This window comes from Myripristis murdjan, chromosome 10 (assembly GCF_902150065.1).
Source record: "Myripristis murdjan chromosome 10, fMyrMur1.1, whole genome shotgun sequence".
In the NCBI taxonomy this organism is placed as follows: domain Eukaryota; kingdom Metazoa; phylum Chordata; class Actinopteri; order Holocentriformes; family Holocentridae; genus Myripristis; species Myripristis murdjan.
The window spans coordinates 7,981,704-8,001,756 of NC_043989.1; the positions used below are offsets into that span (position 1 = coordinate 7,981,704).

The 20,053-nt window shown below is 39.4% G+C and overlaps 3 protein-coding genes across 11 annotated transcripts in view; 2 read left to right on the top strand and 1 right to left on the bottom strand.

Annotated features, from left to right (window-relative positions):
- rapgef2b (Rap guanine nucleotide exchange factor 2b) overlaps positions 1-1,438 on the bottom strand; it is a 111,721-nt gene extending 110,283 nt beyond the window's left edge. For all 9 annotated transcript variants that reach the window (XM_030061424.1, XM_030061422.1, XM_030061423.1 and 6 more), the window contains exon 1: positions 749-1,438. In XM_030061424.1, the coding sequence (XP_029917284.1) occupies positions 749-817 (69 nt within the window). In that variant the 5' untranslated portion in view covers positions 818-1,438. The remainder of the gene's footprint in view (positions 1-748) is intronic.
- Positions 1,179-7,051, top strand: spmip2 (sperm microtubule inner protein 2). The gene is made up of 6 exons (XM_030061427.1): positions 1,179-1,308; positions 2,640-2,927; positions 4,038-4,267; positions 4,746-4,804; positions 4,992-5,090; positions 6,919-7,051. Exons 2-6 carry the CDS (start codon positions 2,864-2,866, stop codon positions 6,980-6,982), a joined length of 516 nt encoding a protein of 171 aa, XP_029917287.1. The 5' UTR covers positions 1,179-1,308; positions 2,640-2,863; the 3' UTR covers positions 6,983-7,051.
- Positions 7,052-9,200: 2,149 nt separating this feature from the next.
- ppid (peptidylprolyl isomerase D) lies at positions 9,201-19,789 on the top strand. Its single transcript, XM_030061796.1, has 10 exons — positions 9,201-9,377; positions 10,655-10,795; positions 11,816-11,922; positions 12,076-12,264; positions 13,131-13,253; positions 14,217-14,323; positions 16,089-16,233; positions 16,908-16,994; positions 17,432-17,474; positions 19,258-19,789. Exons 1-10 carry the CDS (start codon positions 9,293-9,295, stop codon positions 19,344-19,346), a joined length of 1,116 nt encoding a protein of 371 aa, XP_029917656.1. The 5' UTR covers positions 9,201-9,292; the 3' UTR covers positions 19,347-19,789.
- The last annotated feature ends 264 nt before the right edge of the window (positions 19,790-20,053 follow it).

Consider the following 20,053-nt stretch of genomic DNA (forward strand, 5'->3'; position numbering starts at 1 on the left):
TCTTTACAGCTTTGAAGCATAGACGAAGACAAGTGGGAGAGTTTATTATATGCACCTCTAAAGAATTAACTGCTAATAACTCCAGTGTAAGACTGAATGCGGCCCTTGGGAAACACACCACAGCCCACGGTGCATTTGAATGAGCCGAAACTAGCCATGCACCTGGGTACTCCAAACTTCCCAGTGTACACCCATGGGCCTGTATCTGATGATACTACGGTGGGCCGTAGTATCTGGTGATACTACGGTGGTACACTGACAGTGCTGGGATTCAACGGTGGACACGGCGTGCGGTTTCGCAAACCCTATTAGGTCACTGCTATTGTCCGGTATGGCCATTTTCAGCCTGGACGCTAATCGCCCACCCAAAAACATTGTGGAAATCAACATTTACACTAGGCCTGGTTAAGGAGTGATATTCCTCTCTGAATGATGTTGGGGTCTAACAAAAAAGGGGTGGGGGTGACGACTGGTTTGGTAGGCTACACGGGCTAGGTTAGACTCCTACTATGGCCGTAGCTCATGTTATGTTAAGTAGCCCTGATTATCTCTGCTGATAGAGGGCTTAGCGGGATGTAGCCGTGCGTTAACACGGGGGCAAGCTGAATGGCAACAGTTGCACACAGAAACAATGTTGCAATGTTAGGACGTGACAGTGTTGCAATGTAGCCAATGAGCGGCGACAAACAGCGGAAGGGAACAGTGTTAATGGTATCAGTATTTTAGCTAATAAACCATTTCATCTGACCTGTTGCGTCCTTTCAGCCGGATTCATCATCACAGCCTGGCGAAAGCTGTTATCCACATAAGACGCCATTGTTTTGACTGGCGACTTCAGGGGGAAATTGAATTCCTTGTCCTACGAACTGTTTGTAATTTTCCAGGGACCGGGATATTCACACAACAAGTCCCCCCGCTGTCTTGCCTCTTTCTTGTTGCCTGTCTGAGAATACTCCGATAATAGAGGCTAAGCTGGGAGTCCCCCGGAGCCAGGCCACGACGGGAGCCAGACAGCTAGGCACTCTCCTCGGGGTCTCTTTCCGTCCCCGAGCCGATACCGGAGGGCTGCCACCAGTCCCACCGAGAGAAAACTTCTTTAAAGGCGCGGCTCAAAGAGTCCAGCAGAATTATTATGTTCTGATAAAAATTATCCCTTCATTCAAGCCAGCGTTCATCAAAGCAATTCCTTGTCTCTTCAGCATTCTGCTATCGACGAAAAGAAATTCCATGTAGGATCCACTAAACAAAAAAGTGAGCTATCGGCTATCAGTTATCCCGACAACAACAATCTGGTGTCCATTACGAGAGGTAGGCCTGTATGCAGTCACAGAGAAAATTCATTCTACAAGCATTTTTTGATGGGTTTAAAAGTGAGGATAGGTCCGCCGCCGCTGCGGTCTGTTGTATGCCACCATGGTGACTGACACACCAATGTCAAGCGAACCAGAACGAAAAAATATGATTTCCTGTCCGGGTTTTCAAAGTAAAACCATTAATGACGAGCGTCATGTTTTTAGAAATCGAAGGAGAAAATACAGAATATATTTAAGAGCGAAGAGTAACGTGCAGTAAATGAAAATACAAATGTGTGTTTTCCTAAAATATTATTTTCACAGCATACACTCGTCGCCTTTGTAATATATAATACACAAATCATGCATTATTCAATATGCCAAACAACTTGAAGACCATTTAAACTGAAAGCCATGATACATGTATTCCTGCAGGCTATAGACTGGTAATCACAGTGGCTTTTAAAGATGTAATTTCAGTTCAATCTGCCTTTATCGTCCCGCCATGTCCTATCATCAGGCATTATAATACAATTTAATATGTTTTATTATTTATTTTACAGCTATAGTTTCCTATTGTATTTAATTCCATTCAGTGTGCTCTCTATTCTGCACACCTCAGTCCTTGTTCTTTTTGCTGGTGGCCATTTTGAGGTTTTATGTTGAAGGTCAAATTGCTCTACTTCCGGTTTCACTCTTGTTTTGTGTATTTCACTTGACGCGGATTGAGTCACAAGGGGAGGCTCATGGGCGAGTCCATTTACAAAAAAAAAAAAAAAAAAAAAAAAAAAAAAAATGGAGCCGGAGGACAATGCAATGTGGCAAAGCGATGTTTTGTCACCACCCAGTGACTTAACGGGGGAACAGACAGTTGGAAAGAATTAAAAAGGAGGAAACATAAAAAATGCAAGATGTGGTAAGCTGAATAAATTATAGTATACCATAGCAAATGGAACTGTTAAAATAAAATATGTTACAGTGCTAACACAGCGTATGAGATGAACAACAAAACACCTATAACGTGATTATAACCTCGCAGACACACCTTAAGGCCTTACAGCGTACATCACTCTCAGCGAAATGCCTAAAATGCGATTTATAAACAACTTCCACCGTCCCAATTGGATTAAAGAAGCACTTAGGAGCAACTTCAAACCAAGAAATGTGACTATAACTTTTATTTTGGCAGCACTGCAGAGCAAGAGCCATTTCAGTCTGTGCTCAATTTTTAATTATTTTCCACTTTCTCAGAATTAATTCTCTGCTCCTCGAATTTAGTTCATAACTTTTGATTGGTAATATCGGGACAATTATTATTTTATTTTATTTTATTTTTTACATTTACAGTTCATGTTTGTAGTAGTAACAGTGCGGGCAATGAGAGATTGTGGCCGCAGACTCTGGTGTCATGACAACCAGCAGTTGCACGACAACCGACCGTGACCCCCACGACCGGAGCGGACCTCCGGGCTCTCAGCGGACCGGCACCCACGGCTGTCCTGTGCACGGATGTCTGCAGCCTCAAACGCATCCAAACATAGAAGTGTCGCTGATAGCTCCGAGCAGCAGGAATGTCAAGAAAAAATAAAGTTGTTGCAGACGAGACACCGCGTGGGCAAAGGATTATTTTTACAGGTAGGAGAATGTGCTTTTCCCCCCGCAACCTCCATCTGCCACTTGAAAATATTTTTTACTCTGTCATTATACATTTATAAATTCAAAATTATCATAAATTTGAATTGCAGAGAAGAATGTCTATTTATCTATCTATGCCTGTGTGCAGCCTAGGTTGTTGTTGCTATTTTCGTCTGTATGGCTTTACTATTCTGTATCCTGTCACGCTGCTGACTACAATATCCAATATCTGCAGATTATTAAAGTAACGCTAGTTCTCCATTATCTAGCTCCCGCCACTCTGAAGCTACAATATGAGAAAAGAAAAGAGAAGAGCATAAAAACGAGTGACCCTTGACAGATTATTGTAACAAGTCACACCAGCAGGGTAATTTTGCCGGAAAGCTTTAAATGTAAATATTTTTTTTTTAGTAGGAGATTCAATAGAGATGCCAGAAGTTATTCTAATTCTATTTTAGGCCCAAAAAAAAAAAAAAAAAAAAAAAATCCAATAATGTATCCTCTCTCTCTCTCTCTCTCTCTCTCTCTCTCTCTCTCTCTCTCTCTCTCTCTCTCTCTCTCTTTCTCTCTCTCTCTCTCTCTCTCTCTCTCTCTCTCTCTGTTTAAATACACATTTCTTCAAAGCTTTATTTGTCTGGAAGTTACAAGAACAATTTAACAATTTTGTTCAAATGTTTGAGCAGCACACTATAACAGCACATTAAAACACTGGAACTACATTAAGATGAGTGTTTACTAATCCTATGCATGAGTGTGTGTTGAGAGGTGTGAAGATGAGAACGTGTGTGTATGTGTGTGTGTGTGTGTGTGTGTGTGTGTCATTCATTAATTTTCTTACTCTGTCTCTCTCTCTCTCTTTCTCTTTCTAACCCCCCTTTCTCCTCCATGCACATGAATAATCTCAATTCAACTCCCTTCAATTTATTCACCTCTCAGTAGTTGTGTTACTTGTTCACCCCAGAGATTCCAGCAGCAATATTGCTCTTTTCCCTCAACATGTAAAAACAACAGTAAGTTAAGATGATTCAGGGAAGTCTGGATATTTTGTCCTCCCTTGTCTCCCTTCCTGCTGTTCCTCCATTCCTCACACGTTCACCGCTCTCTAACCAGGCCCAGATGGAATTGGAGACTACCGGCCGAGATCATATGATTTCCCCCACCACATTGGCGTGGGCAACCCGTCACCTGAGAGCACAGGTGATCTGGGTTACCTGTCTCGGGCCGCACCCGGCGCCCCCCCACTCTTGCCCAAGCAGAGCTACGTGGGGGGCATCGGCTGGGCCTGGCAGTATAGCCAGCTGTTGAACAGTGGGGCACTGCTCAGCGATATGCAAATTAAGGTAGGGCCTGAAATCTCACACATGCAGGATATGTTAATGAGATGATTAATCTTATGCAGGAGGACGGCGAAGCATTAATTTAGTCTCTTGAATTACTGTGCCACTAAGTCGTACCACGTCTGACTTTAAGAAATTGCTTTCATAGATGACAAATAATGTATGAATTTCCTCAGAGTTGTGAGTAGTAAAGCATGAAGGAATGGACAATTTAGCAGGTCTAGCTTCACTAGTAATTTTTCTGTTGTTGTTCTTTGTTATTGTTGTTGTTGTTTTAACTTTTTTACATAACGCCAAACCATAATCTATGATACAACAAAGATTCCATATGCCATAGATGACAAAAATATGACTGATGAATGTCACATAGATTCTTGATCAGTATTATAGCAGATCATTATGTGATATGTTGTTTTAATCAAAGAGTCTAAAATATAATTTCAGGGATAAAGCAAACTGATTTAAATTCTTATTTTGACAGAAAAGTGAGCTGCGGACGGCACTGGAGGACAGCGTGACTCACAGGTTCCAAAATCCAGAGTAAGACGGCATCTGTAACCGTTCCTTTAGACATGTTGGCTGTCCTTTACGTCTAGCACCTGGGAGTCATGTTACCTGTGTGTGTGTCTCATGCACAAGTGAGAACATCCCTGGCTTGCAGAGTGTTGAGTGCGTATTGTTGGTTATCCACTTTCCCATTCATAATGCAGCACTTCCACTTTTGCAGGCAGGCAGTGCCTCAAGCCCCAGATAAGCAATCTGCCAGCCAGTCACGAACCCACATCAATGACACTGATAGTACTGACAAAAGAAAACACTCTGCAGGGTGAGTCATATACCTCAAGATTGTGCTTTTCCTCACCTTAAATATCCCAGTACAAAAGAAAATTGTATAACTTTTACTCACTGAACTAGTAAACATCTCCCTATTCCACGAATATTGATTTAAGGTAAGTTAAATATTAAATGATGGAAGAGATTAGGTTGTTGCAGCAGCAAAAAATAAGACTTGAGAGGAATAAATACAAACAGAATCTATGCACAAATGTTGGCTAAACTTAGCAATACAAACAGTCAAAAAACAAAACAAAACAAAAATAAAGCAATAAAATGTAAAGTAAGAAAGTAAAGAACTGTTGGGTTATGCAAAAATGTGGCAGAGTCATTCTAAGGTGGTGTATATATTACATATATAAAGCAGGTAAATAGGAAATATGGAGAAGGATGAACTGAGTTGCAGTTATGTCGCAGTTGTTACTGCATGTATTTTATTATATGGAGATGTTACCAGCAATCACATTTGCTGAAATATGGATTATTAAAACAGAAATATGTGATACAATTATATAAAGTTAGCACTTATAAGGACTTTGACATTTTTTCCAGTGGGTCACATTAAACAAAACACAGATATATACAAATATATACAGCATACATATATTAGAAAGTAAAATATTAAAGCTTAAAAGTAGAAATTCAGAGAAAAGGTCTTCATGTGAGGTAGTACATAAAGAAAAAAGTATAGGGAGTATGTTGAAATAATGTGTACACTATGAGTACAATGTAAAAAATGCAAATAAAAATGTAATAATAGATAGGACTTTTTCCTAAAGTATGCTCATGGCAGTAGGACTGGAACATGATGGCAGAAGGTAATAGAAATCGGAAAAGTCTTCATACAGAAGAAGAGTTATACAGATGAATATTCCATACTGACCCAGAAATGGTTGCTGTAATGTAAGGACCATCAGCGGGCCAGCACCACTCATTAACCACTTGAGTGTGTGAGTCGGGCCAGTTACTGATGTTTCGTTAATTAGGCCCACAGCACCTCATCAAGGTTCAACAGTGCATTCAACTCTCTTTCTATACAGTGTAAGTGTGGGTGTATAGAGGCTGTTGGCTACATGAAATAAACACATTAAAAAAAAAAAAAAACCTGGACATTTATTTATGCTGAAGGCAGATCTAAATAATAATTTAAAAGTATCTAAAGCCATTCTTTCCCTGCCTTAAGGGTAAATCAAGCCTCCAAGATTTTTTTTCTTTCAGTATTTTGATGCTTTGTTCGTGGACCCGCATTTATATTAAAGTTATAAATTATATTTTCAAAAATTCATTCTTTTGTACAAGCACTTTCACAATGACTCCATCACAACTGGACTTTGTCTTAATTCGCTCCCCCCACTGAACATCTTCTAAACAAAATCCTTCCAGTCAGGGCCGGTGACAGCACTGGAACTGGAAAGCCTTGGCTCAGAAGGTTATGAAGAATATTTTACATTTGCTTTGAAAACGAAATTTGTGAAACGTGAACCGTGTGGGACCTTAGACGCCACAGAGAATGAGCGTCCTCAGGATGGTATCACTGAGAGGGCAAATTCACCCTCATTAGTTCTCTGTAACTCTCCAACCAAATTAATTCATCTGTTTACAACTTTAGGATATGTGTGACATTATGAAGCTAATGAGTAAACTTTTGATTTTGCATTGAGTGCCTCTTTAATCTGTGTGAGGGAGCAAGCCAATTAAAAATAACACACCCTGTAGGTTTACATGTAGGTCAGCGATAATGTTAACGGAATCCTGTCTAATTAAAAACGTAAACCATCACTTAGTAGCCTCTAATCCCTAAAATGTTTATTTCCTCCCAGAAACAGTGTGATGGATGCCTCACAACACGTCAGCACCGGGTTTCAGAGAGACGGTGAGAGCTAACAGCAGATGGCATAACGCCACCCACGGCATCAGGAGGACCTGACTGTTAATGAGCTGTGTCAAGTTTCATTAAACATCATTTCAACCCCACCACGACTTGACTTTTAAACAGTTTCTTTCTGTGACACCCTCTGGCCAGTATGTGCATGTTTCACAAACCACTTAGGCTCATGTTTGGGGTCAAGTCAAGCCAGATTGCCGTCCCGCACAAATTTACATATATGAAAGATAATGAAACTCACAACTATGACTCCACTCTTATTATTGCAATTAATGTATTTCACAATTTAATTCTGTACTAGTCTACATCGTCTACCATAGGAGCAGTTGTGCAGTGAGCCTGAACTAGTATTTGACTTTAAGTCTAGCAAACAAGCACTGAGCAAATCACATTGTCAAAGTTTTGTCAAACTGCCTTCGGAGGCCTAACTCATTATAAGTTGGCAAAGATTGTATCTTGTCCTCATATTGAGGATTAACCTGAAGTCGATATTGGATATCACAGGTGCTGACCCCCTCCCCAGTGTCACTGATACAGACTTTTGATTCCTATATAAGAAGCACTTAGTCATCCACCCCAGGGCAAAAGCCATTACTTTCCCTCAAGTCTGGTGCAGATAGCTGTGCAGACTCAAACTTATCGGGAAAGAGCCCATTCACCACATGAGAGACGAACAATTTTCATGTAATGAGCCACACAGACACCCACTATTAACTCAGCTGCAATTTCTTCATAATTCTGTCAGTCAGGTTGGCTGCCCCCACTTTCAGACCTGCCCTGAAACTTAATGCGGCTGATTTTTGGGTGAGACGGGGCAGAAGACTGCATGCATGCACACAGCAGTCACTTTTGACTGCATTTCCACATGCAGTCCGAGTCAAACAGGTGTTACATGTTACACTGGATCTCACAGTAGGATCTGGGCTCCTTCCAGGGGTCCATGTGTCGCCACCTAAATAAGGAACAGTTTGGTTTCAGTTTTCCCTCTAGGAAACCTATACTATCAGAAATTTTATATTAATGAATATTTAGGTCGGGAGTGTTGGGTTGTTTTGTATACCATGGGCCCTTTGAGACTGTAACAGTGATTAAGAGCTCTAAATAAACTTTGACTTGAACATGAGAATTTTGTTTAGAGATTTGACTATATCTCCCGCTCACCTCCACCTGCAGAGAGTTGAGCGATCCACAAAATCATGACTACACATTTTTATTTTTATTTATTTGTTTTCCCAGATAGGGTTCATTAGGACAGAATCAAGTGAGGCCCTGTTGTTTAAAGGCAGACTATGCAGTTTCAAAGAGGAGTGTGCCCCACCTTTTTTTATGATATGGTAAAAAATGATGAATGCCTCTTTATTCTCAAAACAATATAACTTGGAAAGCCTCGGCTTTTTTACCCCATCATAACTCAAAATATAAGTATTTCCCTTCCATTATTAGTGTTTTTGTGCACATTTCACACCAAATCATTAGATTTACGACAGGCATTTAAAAGTGTGACATTAATTCTATGGGCTATCAATTAAGAGGAACAACTGTGGTCAGTGGTGATCGTACTTGCACGGTCGGCTCAGTAGACGGCGATATAGACCTTTTTCCACAGCAACCATTTTGACATGAGATAGTGGGGTAAATATAGGTGTTACTAGTGACATTAATTAGAGTTTCGTTCACAACAGCAGGGTCCCAGCCCCGTTACGCCTTCATGGAGCTGAATCTTAATTGTCACCAATCACGCATGTGTTTACCCTACTATTTCACGTCTAAATGCTGCTGTTAAAAAGGTCCATACACCAGTGGGATTCATCAAAAGCAGTTCATGAGAGCTGAAGGCCAAAGTGCACATTTTATTAAAAAACAAAACAAAAACAAAACAAAAACAAAAAAAACATGATCTTTATTTTCATTTTGGTTAAAATGAAAACAAGTTGCAACCTCACCTTCACTACGGTAGTCGGTTGTATTTTGCAAATTATGACCGGAAGTTTCATTTAGGGGCACAGTCTTAACTTTACACTTATCGCTGTGCTTAAAAAAGCCGTAAAAATGACACATAGTGGGGGGACAGTGGTATATTTCTATTTTAAATTACCACAAATTAAAAAAAAAAAAAAAACCTTTATTCGGTTTGACGCACTGCATTACTCAAAGAAATGTTGCAATACAGACTCATGGAAATGGGTTTATTTTGAAATGTACGACCGGAAGTCGTATGTCTTTTCATTCGTGGTGTCTTGACACTGGTCAGAAGCCGGGAGTACCGTGGGTTTAGCTAAGTCTATAGCCTTAAATAGCCTCTTCTTAAAATGTCTCACGCAACACCGTCCAACAAGCCTTCCAACCCTGAAAACCCCCGTGTCTTTTTTGATGTAGACATCGGCGGAGAAAGAGGTCAGGACCTTTTTTTAAAACACGCCGTGGTGACGAGCTGTTGCCGGCCGGTTGAACGTTAGCCTCGTTAGCTTAGCGCCGTCCTGGCTTATGCCTTCTAGTGCCTTCTAGAAACACACTGATTCTTGTACTCGCTGTCGTTAGCTTAAAAAGTTATATCATGCAAGCCATTTAAAACATAGTTATATATGGTTGTACAAACTAAACTGTAGCCAGCACCGAGTCGGTGTTTTACATTTAGAGAGCTCGGCTGAGTAAATGAACCACGTGTGATTGATTTGTCTGGACTGTAGGTGGTAGCCATTCATAATTTTACCATTCACTGCAATAAAGATTCAATGGGTATAATAACGAATGATTTTAATGAATGTGTTGGTCAGCATAAACTTTAAAAACTTGATGTTGTGTGGTTTCTTTTGCAGTCTTTGTAGTTTTCCTATGGCTGCAAATAGATATGTAGCTGTGACAAATATTGAACTCTGACATTTTGCTTAAATTAGTTTACATCCTTTGCAGGCTGGTTAGGTTTTTCCGCAGTGCCTCTACAGTATCTCTATGTTAGAGTGACGATATAGCCAGTGATTTGGTTTGTGATGATGTGTTGTGTCAGATTAGGACTGAGCAATTGATTGAAATAGTACCTAAATCACAACATGGCTAAGTGTAATATCAAAATCCAGGAGGTGCACTTTCTTTCTTTCTTTCTTTCTTTCTTTCTTTCTTTCTTTCTTTCTTTCTTTCTTTCTTTTTCTTTTCTTTTGTTTTCTTTTTGTAAAGGTAAAATGTTTGACAGAATACCACTGTGAATGAAATACTACAAATTGTATTCTCCAGTTGTAAGAAAACATGTTTATGACAGATGCCAGCAGAAATTACACATTTATTTTAGTACTTTTTAAAGAGAAAATGATACTTATCACTGTTTTCTCTTCATTGACTCACATGTGGTGCACATATAACTGAACATTGCCAAGAAAGGTAATGTAAACATGAAATTAACAAATAGACCTATTTAGTTATAATAATTAAACAGAATCAAGTGTCCAAATACAAAAAAAAGTGATAGTGCCACAACCCGCACTCAAACACTGACACACAATGGTGCAAAAAATAGCATGTCTACTACTTAGAATTAGAATTGCAATATCTGGCAAAATAAGGTATGAGTTAGGCTGTTTTGTCATGATCTATTCCGATTCCAAACCATTCTCAGGTAGCCCACAGGTCATTGTATCATTCAGAATCTGAACTCATATCAAACTATTTTATGTCCCCAGCTGGTCGAATAGTGCTGGAGCTGTTTACTGACATTACCCCCAAAACTGCTGAAAACTTCCGGGCGCTCTGCACTGGAGAGAAGGGGACTGGCAAATCCACTGGGAAACCGCTGCACTTCAAAGGATGCCCATTCCACAGAAGTAAGTAGCATTCCAGTCTGCAGCCAAAGTGACATTTCACTTTGATAGGACAACTTAATGTATACACACTGCTGCAGAGGTTTCGCTATCGGAGGGGCCGGTCTTTAGCGTGGCAGTAAGTGACTGTGGGACAGCTAATTTTAAAGGCTGAACTGCTCCTGAGCGCCTACAAAAAATGTGTGTGATGAAAATTGAAAATATCCTCCCAAAGTTTGAGGGGACAGTTCAGTTCAGTTGAAAACTTCGTCACTAAGAGAAACTGGGTTTGCAGAGAAGAAGAATACACAGTAACATTTTAGAAATCACCACTAGATTTTCCATGTAGACAAAGATCAGACAGTCATTCAGTAGCTGGACACAGTGGAATAAAAAGCTGCCAGTTAATCAGTGTATGAGACATTTGAGTTAAGCCTCCCATCATCAACATTCACTGTGTCTACATGCACACTAATTTTCCACTATATTACTCCCAATATGACAATATTCCAAATCTGATGCAGGTCAAGTCATATTCTTTTTGGATATTTGTAATAAGACCTATTTTCCGAATGTTGCATTCAGGCTATGCTTTATTCCTGCGTAGTAAACAAACCAAGTAACCAACAGTTTGCAGTGCTGGGATAGAGATGCATCAACAACAAAGCCGACATTTTTGGTTGGAAGGAGAAACACACCTAGTGTTAAACATCATAAAAGACGTGGATATCAACAGGTTTTTGGATATGCACAAAAATCGCAGCACCATCTGTTCAATAAGGGGGTTGAATGAATGAAAGAAGGAGGCTGTGTTTGTACAATCACACAAGACAGGGTATACATGGCTGCATGTAAATGAGAATATTAGTTGACTATTCATTTTTATCAGCCATCTAAACAGTTTAGTAGGAATATTGTCTTTTTTTGGAATAAGGGCAAAATCTGGAATATTTTGTGCGCGTAAACATAGTCACTGAGTGTTGATGTATGGAACAACATCATGATTTCTGTAAAGTAACTTGTCTGCCATTTTGTCAATGCCAGTTATCAAGAAGTTCATGATCCAAGGCGGTGACTTCTCCAACCATAACGGCACTGGAGGTGAGAGCATCTATGGGGAGAAGTTTGCAGATGAAAACTTCCATTACAAGGTAAGGGGTTTAGCATTTAAATCACAGAAAAACAGTACATGGACAGTCCAGTAAATGTCCTGTAGCACTGGTACTGAAACAGAGAAGCTCTGAACAAAAAGAAAAAGTGCTCACTTATGTCTTTTGTGATGGTTTCTTTTCCTCCCCACATAGCATGACAAAGTGGGTCTGCTGAGCATGGCCAATGCAGGCCCAGACACCAACGGTTCTCAGTTCTTCATCACTACTGTCCCCACACCGCACTTAGACGGCAAGCATGTGGTCTTCGGACAGGTGCTGAAAGGGATGGGCGTGGTGAAAATGCTGGAGGCCATTGATACCAAAGATGACGCCCCTGTTAAGGTAAATATGTTTTCCAGAACAATCTGTATTTGAAGAGTTTACTTCTAAAGTGAGATATCCATCATTCAAAAAAGTTGAGACCATACGCTTCCCAGAAACCGTTTCGGCTGATGAAATTTGAGTTTTTGCAATACCAGCCTGACAGTGGACATTTAGAACAGCAGATGTAAAAATTTTGAACTGGGTTCTGGATGAACCACTGTTGTCTTGCATCAGCTGGTGTATGTATTGTTACTTTAAATTATTATTGTAGTTGTATCATTATTTTAGGAATTTGCTCACAAAATACTGATGCTGTTGAAGATGGAATGATGTATCAATTTTAAGCATTCGGTGTACATGCAGCATTATTTTCCAGAAAACACATATCAGTAATTTTGTAATGAAAATTTCATTTCATAATCTGTTGTCTGTTTTTGAAAAATGTGGGCCCACTGGTGTGTTATGGTACAAACAGCTTATAGAGCGGTCTATACAGCATTGTAACTACCTGCATTGTTCTTACTGTCCTGGAAAACCTGTGATTATTATTATTTTTGTTTTCCCCAAATGTTTTGAAATGTCATGGACATCTGTTCATCTTTTCAAGCAGTCAAATGTAAAAGTTGAAGCTTTGCCGCTGGCTGGCAACTTTGAAGGACTGATAACCCAAATTATACATTACCTAGTTCCATTCTTTCCAGGTAAAAGGTAGAGCCATCCAGACAGCTAAATGGCAAAAAATGGAGCTGTGCTGTATGCCATGAAATTTTAATGAAACATCCTGGACTCTGATATATGCAAAGGCCCCGAAGCCATGCATCAGATTCTTAATTGTTGTGTGCCTTTGCCGAGAAATATCACACTTTCTGTGTCTGCCTTTGCAGCCATGTATCATAGCAGAGTGTGGTGAGCATAAGGACGGGGACGACTGGGGCGTGGCAGCAGTTGACGGGTCAGGGGACACCCACCCAGACTTCCCCGAGGACTCCGACATCGACTTTAAAGATGTAAGTGACTGTGAGATCTTTGATGTTTAAGGGACACTCATGGGGAAACTTTCAGACTTGAGTGCTCTGCTGTCCTCAGTTAATAAGCAGATTTAGGTCATTTTCACATCACATTTTTTTTTTTTTTTTTTTAAGTGTTTACTCTTGGTTTGGTTTGTGTGTGCAGGTGACAACAACTCGTTTTGAAGTCATGCAGCACTTAACACACCAAAATGCCTAAACATGTGGCTTTAAGTGGTCTTCTAAAAGCAAACCAAGTTTTAGGTTTTATGGAGTAAGAAGATAATCTCGATGTAATCTGCAGGAAATGCTTGTTGCCAAAATCTCTAATCTGGCCGGATGACAGGTTTCCAAAGGTCTGTCCAATAGAGAGCTACTTGGGAGACTGTGTTGTTTACAAGCCTTGGTTCATAGTAAAGTTGATCTTGAATCACTTGAAATTGGGCAGTGTGAACCTAAACACATAAATGCAACAAAGTAAACTTTTCCTTTGTGAGTCTTTTTCAAGGTTATTTTTTGGCATTCTGCTTTATTTGATAGTCTCAGTAGAGAGAGACAGGAAAGGTAGGGGGGAGAGAGAGGAGACGACATGTAGCAAATGCCCTGAGGTCTGATTTGAACCCAGGATGCTGCGATCAGGATGCAGCCTTAGCGTGTGGTACGCGCTCTTATCCGGTGAGCCACCAGGGCGCCCCTCCATTGTGACTCTTACAATTAGACAAATCCGTATACATCTCAGCACATTTTAGTGATTGTGAATTTAATAAATTTGTTGTCATTGTATGCAAGGAAATTGAAGATTCAGTCCAAGAATACATTTACAGAGAACAAAATTAACCAATATTCATTGGCTACTATTTAAAAAGAGAATATTAAAAAGTACAGTGGTGGTCATTTTGCTACTGTAGGTGTCAGTTTGTAAGGAAGGTCCTCAGTTGAGTTTTCACCTGTGTTGGCTTTTAGGTTGACAAAGTCCTGTCTGTCGCTGAGGATATCAAGAATATTGGGAACAACTTTTTTAAGAATCAGGACTGGCAGTCTGCTGTCAAGAAATACTCCAAAGCCATCAGGTAAAGTACTGGATGTGATTTATTTCCACATCAACCTTCATTCATCACTGGTGAGAATCAGGCAGGTGTAATTGCCAGTATCCAAGGTGTCCGCAGTGACAGCTGGGCTGTTCTGGTGTGTGACCTTCATCTCCAGACATGCACATTCCAAATGCTTAACATCAAGCCAAAATAATACCTGGCATGAATAATTGTTACCAGTCATAATAATTAACATAGATACATCTCAGAGAAATATGTCAGCCTTCCTTTTTTGATTGTTAATCCTCTATCCTGTGTAAAACGAGCTTGTTATTTATCATGACATGACTTGCTACTTGGGAACACGTAGGGCTCTGTGACATGACCTAAATCTCATATCCCGAGAATTGTATATGTCATGATATTGCACATTTTCTATAAATTACCTTACTGAATATTTTCTATTAAGTCACCACATGGAAAGAGCGAGTTCTTATTACATTTAGAATTATATATTCAAATAAAAGGTGTTGAATCATATTTTATTACTTTTTCCTTTTATTTGGGGTCTTTGTGCAAATTTTCAATTAAACCATAAACAAAATATAAAATATGACAGTAAAATAGAGATGTAATGATGGAAGGAGGCTATCGGGGATCTGCACATAATTCCTGATGCTGGCACAGTTTTTCCCAGGCATCAGCAGTGCTGTGAATGCACCATATGAAGTGACACTTCTTCAGTCAGTTACCAGGCCTTTAACTTTTCTGTCAAAACGCTGCCACAGCTCAGCTGCAGGCGTGTGTGGCTCCTGCAGGGGCTGCCGCCGGGGCTTACTGCCTCTCTCCAAAGCGGTAACTGAACGTAATTGACTGAAGAAGCATCGCTCCATATGGTGCATTCTCAGCACTGTTATTGCCTGGGAAAAATTGTGCCAGCATCAGGGATCAAGTACAGATCACCGATAATCTTTTCATCATTTCACTTACATTTTACATATTTTGTTTACTGTTGAATTGAAAATTTGCACAAAGGTTCAAAATAAAAGGAGAAAATATGATTATATAATTATATAATTCAAAATGTAATAAGAAATATGCCTCTTCATATTGTCATTTTATATAAACAATTTATTAATGTAATTAACTGAAAATGTTCTATATTGTGATATATCATTATTGGGATATAAAACAATCTATATTAGGATATGAGGTTTAGGTCATATCACACAGCCCTAGGAACAAAGTTAAGTTAAAACTATTGATGGGTTAGTTAATCATCCAAACAGAAGAGAAACAGGGAAAAGTTTACAGTAGATCCTAATTCGGCCAGATCCTCTAACCAAAAAAAAAAAAGGACTGTGCATGTTAACTGTGGAGTTTAGGCAGCTGTGACCATTGGGTGCCATGGAGTCAGACTGTGTAAAACACACATTTGTGTGACAGAGCTGCATGCTAGTGATGTTTAATCATTCTATTTGTTGAACTACTTCTGGGGATCTGGATGTGGTTCCAGCTGGATCTGGGATCTGGCCAAATCCTAAAAATGTGTATTGGCTTTTGCAGACAAGAATACCTTTGAGATACTTTGAAGTAGCATCAGGAGATGGGTAGAGCTATCCTGGGAGACAGGCACAATAGCATCTTTCCAGAGCTATGAGCACTTCAAAATGTTCACTGCAATTTGAGCTAAGCTTAATAGCAGATTACTTCAGATTGGTGTCAGCAAGTGACACCAATGATAGGTCATCACAATCCAGTTCCATTCTCAGGAGTGAGCTTGATGCTTTTTGTTCTCCTGTAGGTACCTGGAAACCAGTGGAGAGCTGCTGGATGAGGAGGAAGCCCAGCAGAAGCTGGAGCCCACCGCCCTCAGCTGCATTCTCAACACGGCGGCGTGCAAGCTGAAGATGCAGCTCTGGCAAGATGCTCTCGACAGCTGCAACGAGGTAAGGAAGGCCAGACCATAATCTTAATGCACACTTTTTTTTTTTTTTTTTTTTTGCTTATATGGCATGACATTCACTCTAACTCTTATGTCCAGTATGTATTTATTATGTTTTTTATACCAGAGCCACTGGTAGCTGATATGTAATGTTACTATTCCACATTTCTAAATTATCTAATCAGTTTTAATGCTTGTAGTCAGTACGCACCCACCTCACCTTGTTGCTCGGGTGGAACAGTCACAGGCCAGCTCCCCTTAAACACATTTTTTTTTTTTTTCCCAAATTAACTGTTCTTTAGGGCATCATGACCCACCTCAATAATTCAGTGCGATGGGAACCTGGCACTGAATAGCAATGATTTTGTCCTTTAAATTAAGTATGAATGTATGAGAAAATATAAAAGCAAATGAAGAAATAAAATGAGTATAGAAGATTGCAGATTTTGCAGACCATTTTTATGCCGCTGTGGCCAGAGAGAACTTGTCGCTTGTCGTAATTGTGGACAACAGGACTGGCCCATAACCAATGACTAATAAAAGACCAGTATTAGCCAGCTACATTAGCAAACCAACATGGGCCTGATTCAACTTTGGATAAAAGCATCAGCCAAATGCCATGTGTTAACTGTGTGTGTGTGTGTGTGTGTGTGTGTGTGTGTGTGTGTTGTCTTACAGGCGTTAGAGTTGAACCAGGCCAACACTAAGGCGCTTTTCCGGAGGGCCCAGGCCTGGCAGGGCTTAAAGGAATACAACAAAGCCATGGTAACCTCCACAGAAACACCTCGGACTTTAATGTGACTACTGAGAAATGAAAATATCAAAGACTAGGGGCAGGATAAATGAGATTCACCACCAAAACAGCTTGTATTCACATAACTGGAAACAACTGAAGGGCTAGTTTTATGTTTTATGCACCTTTAGCAGCAGAGTAAAGTATATTATTTGTGTGTGTTTATACAGGTAATTTATTTTTATTATTTTTTTTATTTAATTATCATTATAATTATTATCATTATTGTTACAAGGCCTTACACTGATGGTTATTCATCCACTGATGGTTGTTCATCCACATAAGCTGCTGAATGCACTGAACAGCTGATCAGCTATAGCTAAAAAGTGCCAGGATTTTGTGGGTTGCTGCTTGTCTGAGGTCTGTCTGATGAAGAGAATTGTTTTTGTGAACTTATTTCTCATTACAGACTGATTTGAAGAAGGCTCAGGAACTGGCACCAGAGGACAAAGGTGGGTTTTTTTCTCTCCAGTTTTCTCCAATTTGAGGACAAAAGTGGTCAGTTCTTCCTCTAGGCTGCTGTGATTTAACTAGCAAAGAAATGTCTTGGCAGGGATACAATGAATAATTTAAATTTTTGCCTCTCCCTTCTATTTTCCTTAGTTATTTAGGCTATATTTATGCTTTGGGAAAAAAAAAAAAAAAAAAACTTTCCATGTGAAATGTTACCTCAAGTGATTTTATGCAGCTCACTTAAGATAAAGCGTGTGTGAAAATGTAAGGCCAAAACTTTTGTGTGCAAGTGAATTATAGTGGGTTTTTTTCTTCCTATGGGGAAATACGTAGGGAGATCTGATAAAGTCGTTCAAGTTATTCATGAAAAGCTTCAAACTCGGTCACAGCAGCTTGAGAAATCAAGGTTAGTGTGATAAGACAGACCATGATTTGTATAATCAGGGTTTCCTCACAGCCTTGGTGTGTCTGACAGACATACCTGAATCCCCAGAGAAACATTCTAATGCTGAAAGGCCTGACAAGACAATGCGATTGTAATTTCCATAGTTTGGTGATACATATGGGTTATAGACATCTAGATGTCATATGGCAAAAGTTTAAATGTAATGACTACCTCTCTAAATGTTAGGGTCAGTGAGATAACGATTTAATGAGTTCAACAAGTTAGTGAGATATGGAGTAACATGGACAAAACAGGCTTGCAGTATGGATAAAAACAGCTTCAATTAGGATTTCTACACTTTAATCTCATAATTTTTATCATTTGGGACCCTGCTCGATGCATATGGCTAAAACATCACCGACCAAGTATTTACAGAGCTCATACGCTGTGAGCGAAGCAACTTACAAACTTAGCACAAACACGACGACTCGTCAAAAATCACTTTTAGCCACAAGTCGGTGAATCTGATGTAGCAGAACTAATGAGGCCAGTCCAACAGGATAACTGTATTGTGTGTCTGTGCTCCAGGTTCTGTATAGATCAGATATACCAAAATTGGAGTTTGGAAATAGTTAAAACCCTCACACTTTAAACTGCCTTATAACCATTTATTTTGTAGAAAAGATTGTCTTAATACAAAATACATTTGGGATGCCAGTCATGTGTGAGTCCTAACAGTCTCTTTTGACCCACATCCTTCCCATGAGGGAGAAAAGATCTGATAATGTTTCTCATTTAAGAGCAATCAGCAGGAGACGTCATGAAGAAATCCAATCCAAAAATGTTCAACATGCTTATGTCAGCCTAACATGTTTTATATCATACTGACATCTGTGGACAAGATATATTTTTTTAATTCACTTTGAACTGTTCCTCACAACAGCCTGAAACTGTGGACTGTTCAAGTCTTTTATCACAGTGGATGTGTAATGTACATCGTTTTAAAAAGTAGTCACACCGATTAAATAGATAACACCCCCGTTGGATGTTTAGGGGAACCACTCGTGAGTAAAAGTTGATCCACTGTTGAACAAACCTGAAGATACTGAGTGGCACTCTGAGAAAGATAATTTAAATTTCACCATGTATACAGTGTATCACATGCTTTCCTTGTGCGTTTAGAAGCACTGCCTCTTTAAAATAAATTTAAGATCGACAAAATCCCCTGAAAGGTAGATAAAATCATTTGAAATAAGACAGACATGAAAGTGTAATGTGAAAAAAAGCACTCGCTGGCAAGCCTTTCCACAGACTTGACATGATCAGATGGGTTGCATTGATTCACTTGTTTTTCAAGCTTCCAGCCTGACAAGCTAATTGATATTTTCTCTTGATAGCAATCAGCAATGAGATGAAGAGAGTCCAGCTGAAAGTCAAGGAGGAGAAGGAGAAAGAGAAGAAAATCTATGCCAAAATGTTTGCGTGAGCTTTCCCACTGGATGATGTGTTATATTTATCAATATTTGAAGTAATTTCTCCAAGGGAAGCTGCACTAGTTGTTAAGTCAGATATGGAGTGTTGTGTAACAAAACTGAAACTGTATTTTCAGTGGCAGGTCCTTTCATGTTCTGCAACTGACATGTTTCTCACACAAGAAATTGATTTAAGGGAAGAGTTTTTTGTGTGCTTTGGCCTGTCAACGTTCTGACAAGTGTGTCACTGTAATGATTAATTTGAATAATATTCTACTATCATGAATTCTTCAATTCAAGAACTGGTTTTTCACCGTTTATTTGTCATTCAGCAGTTGTTCATGTTTTGTTACATATTCAGCTGTTTGATACAGTACACTATACTGCTTACATACATCTTTTTTAATTTATTTGTTTTTTTTACATTTGTCAGAATAAACTGAAAGACAACAATGAAGTGTTGTTTATTCACTTACAGTGTTTCTATAAGCTACATTATGTACAGTACTCTCCAGATCAAAAGCTGTTAATTATAAAAAGATACCTGCAATAACTCTGGGAAGAAAAAAAAAAAAAAACTAAACATAGGCACAGCTCCTCTGAGTTTATGTTCATTTACAGGGGTTCTGAAGGAAATACTATTCATGGTCACAACATGGCTTGGTCTGCTTACAACACAGAAATATATCAAGTATGTAGGTTGGTCAAGCAATCATGATTT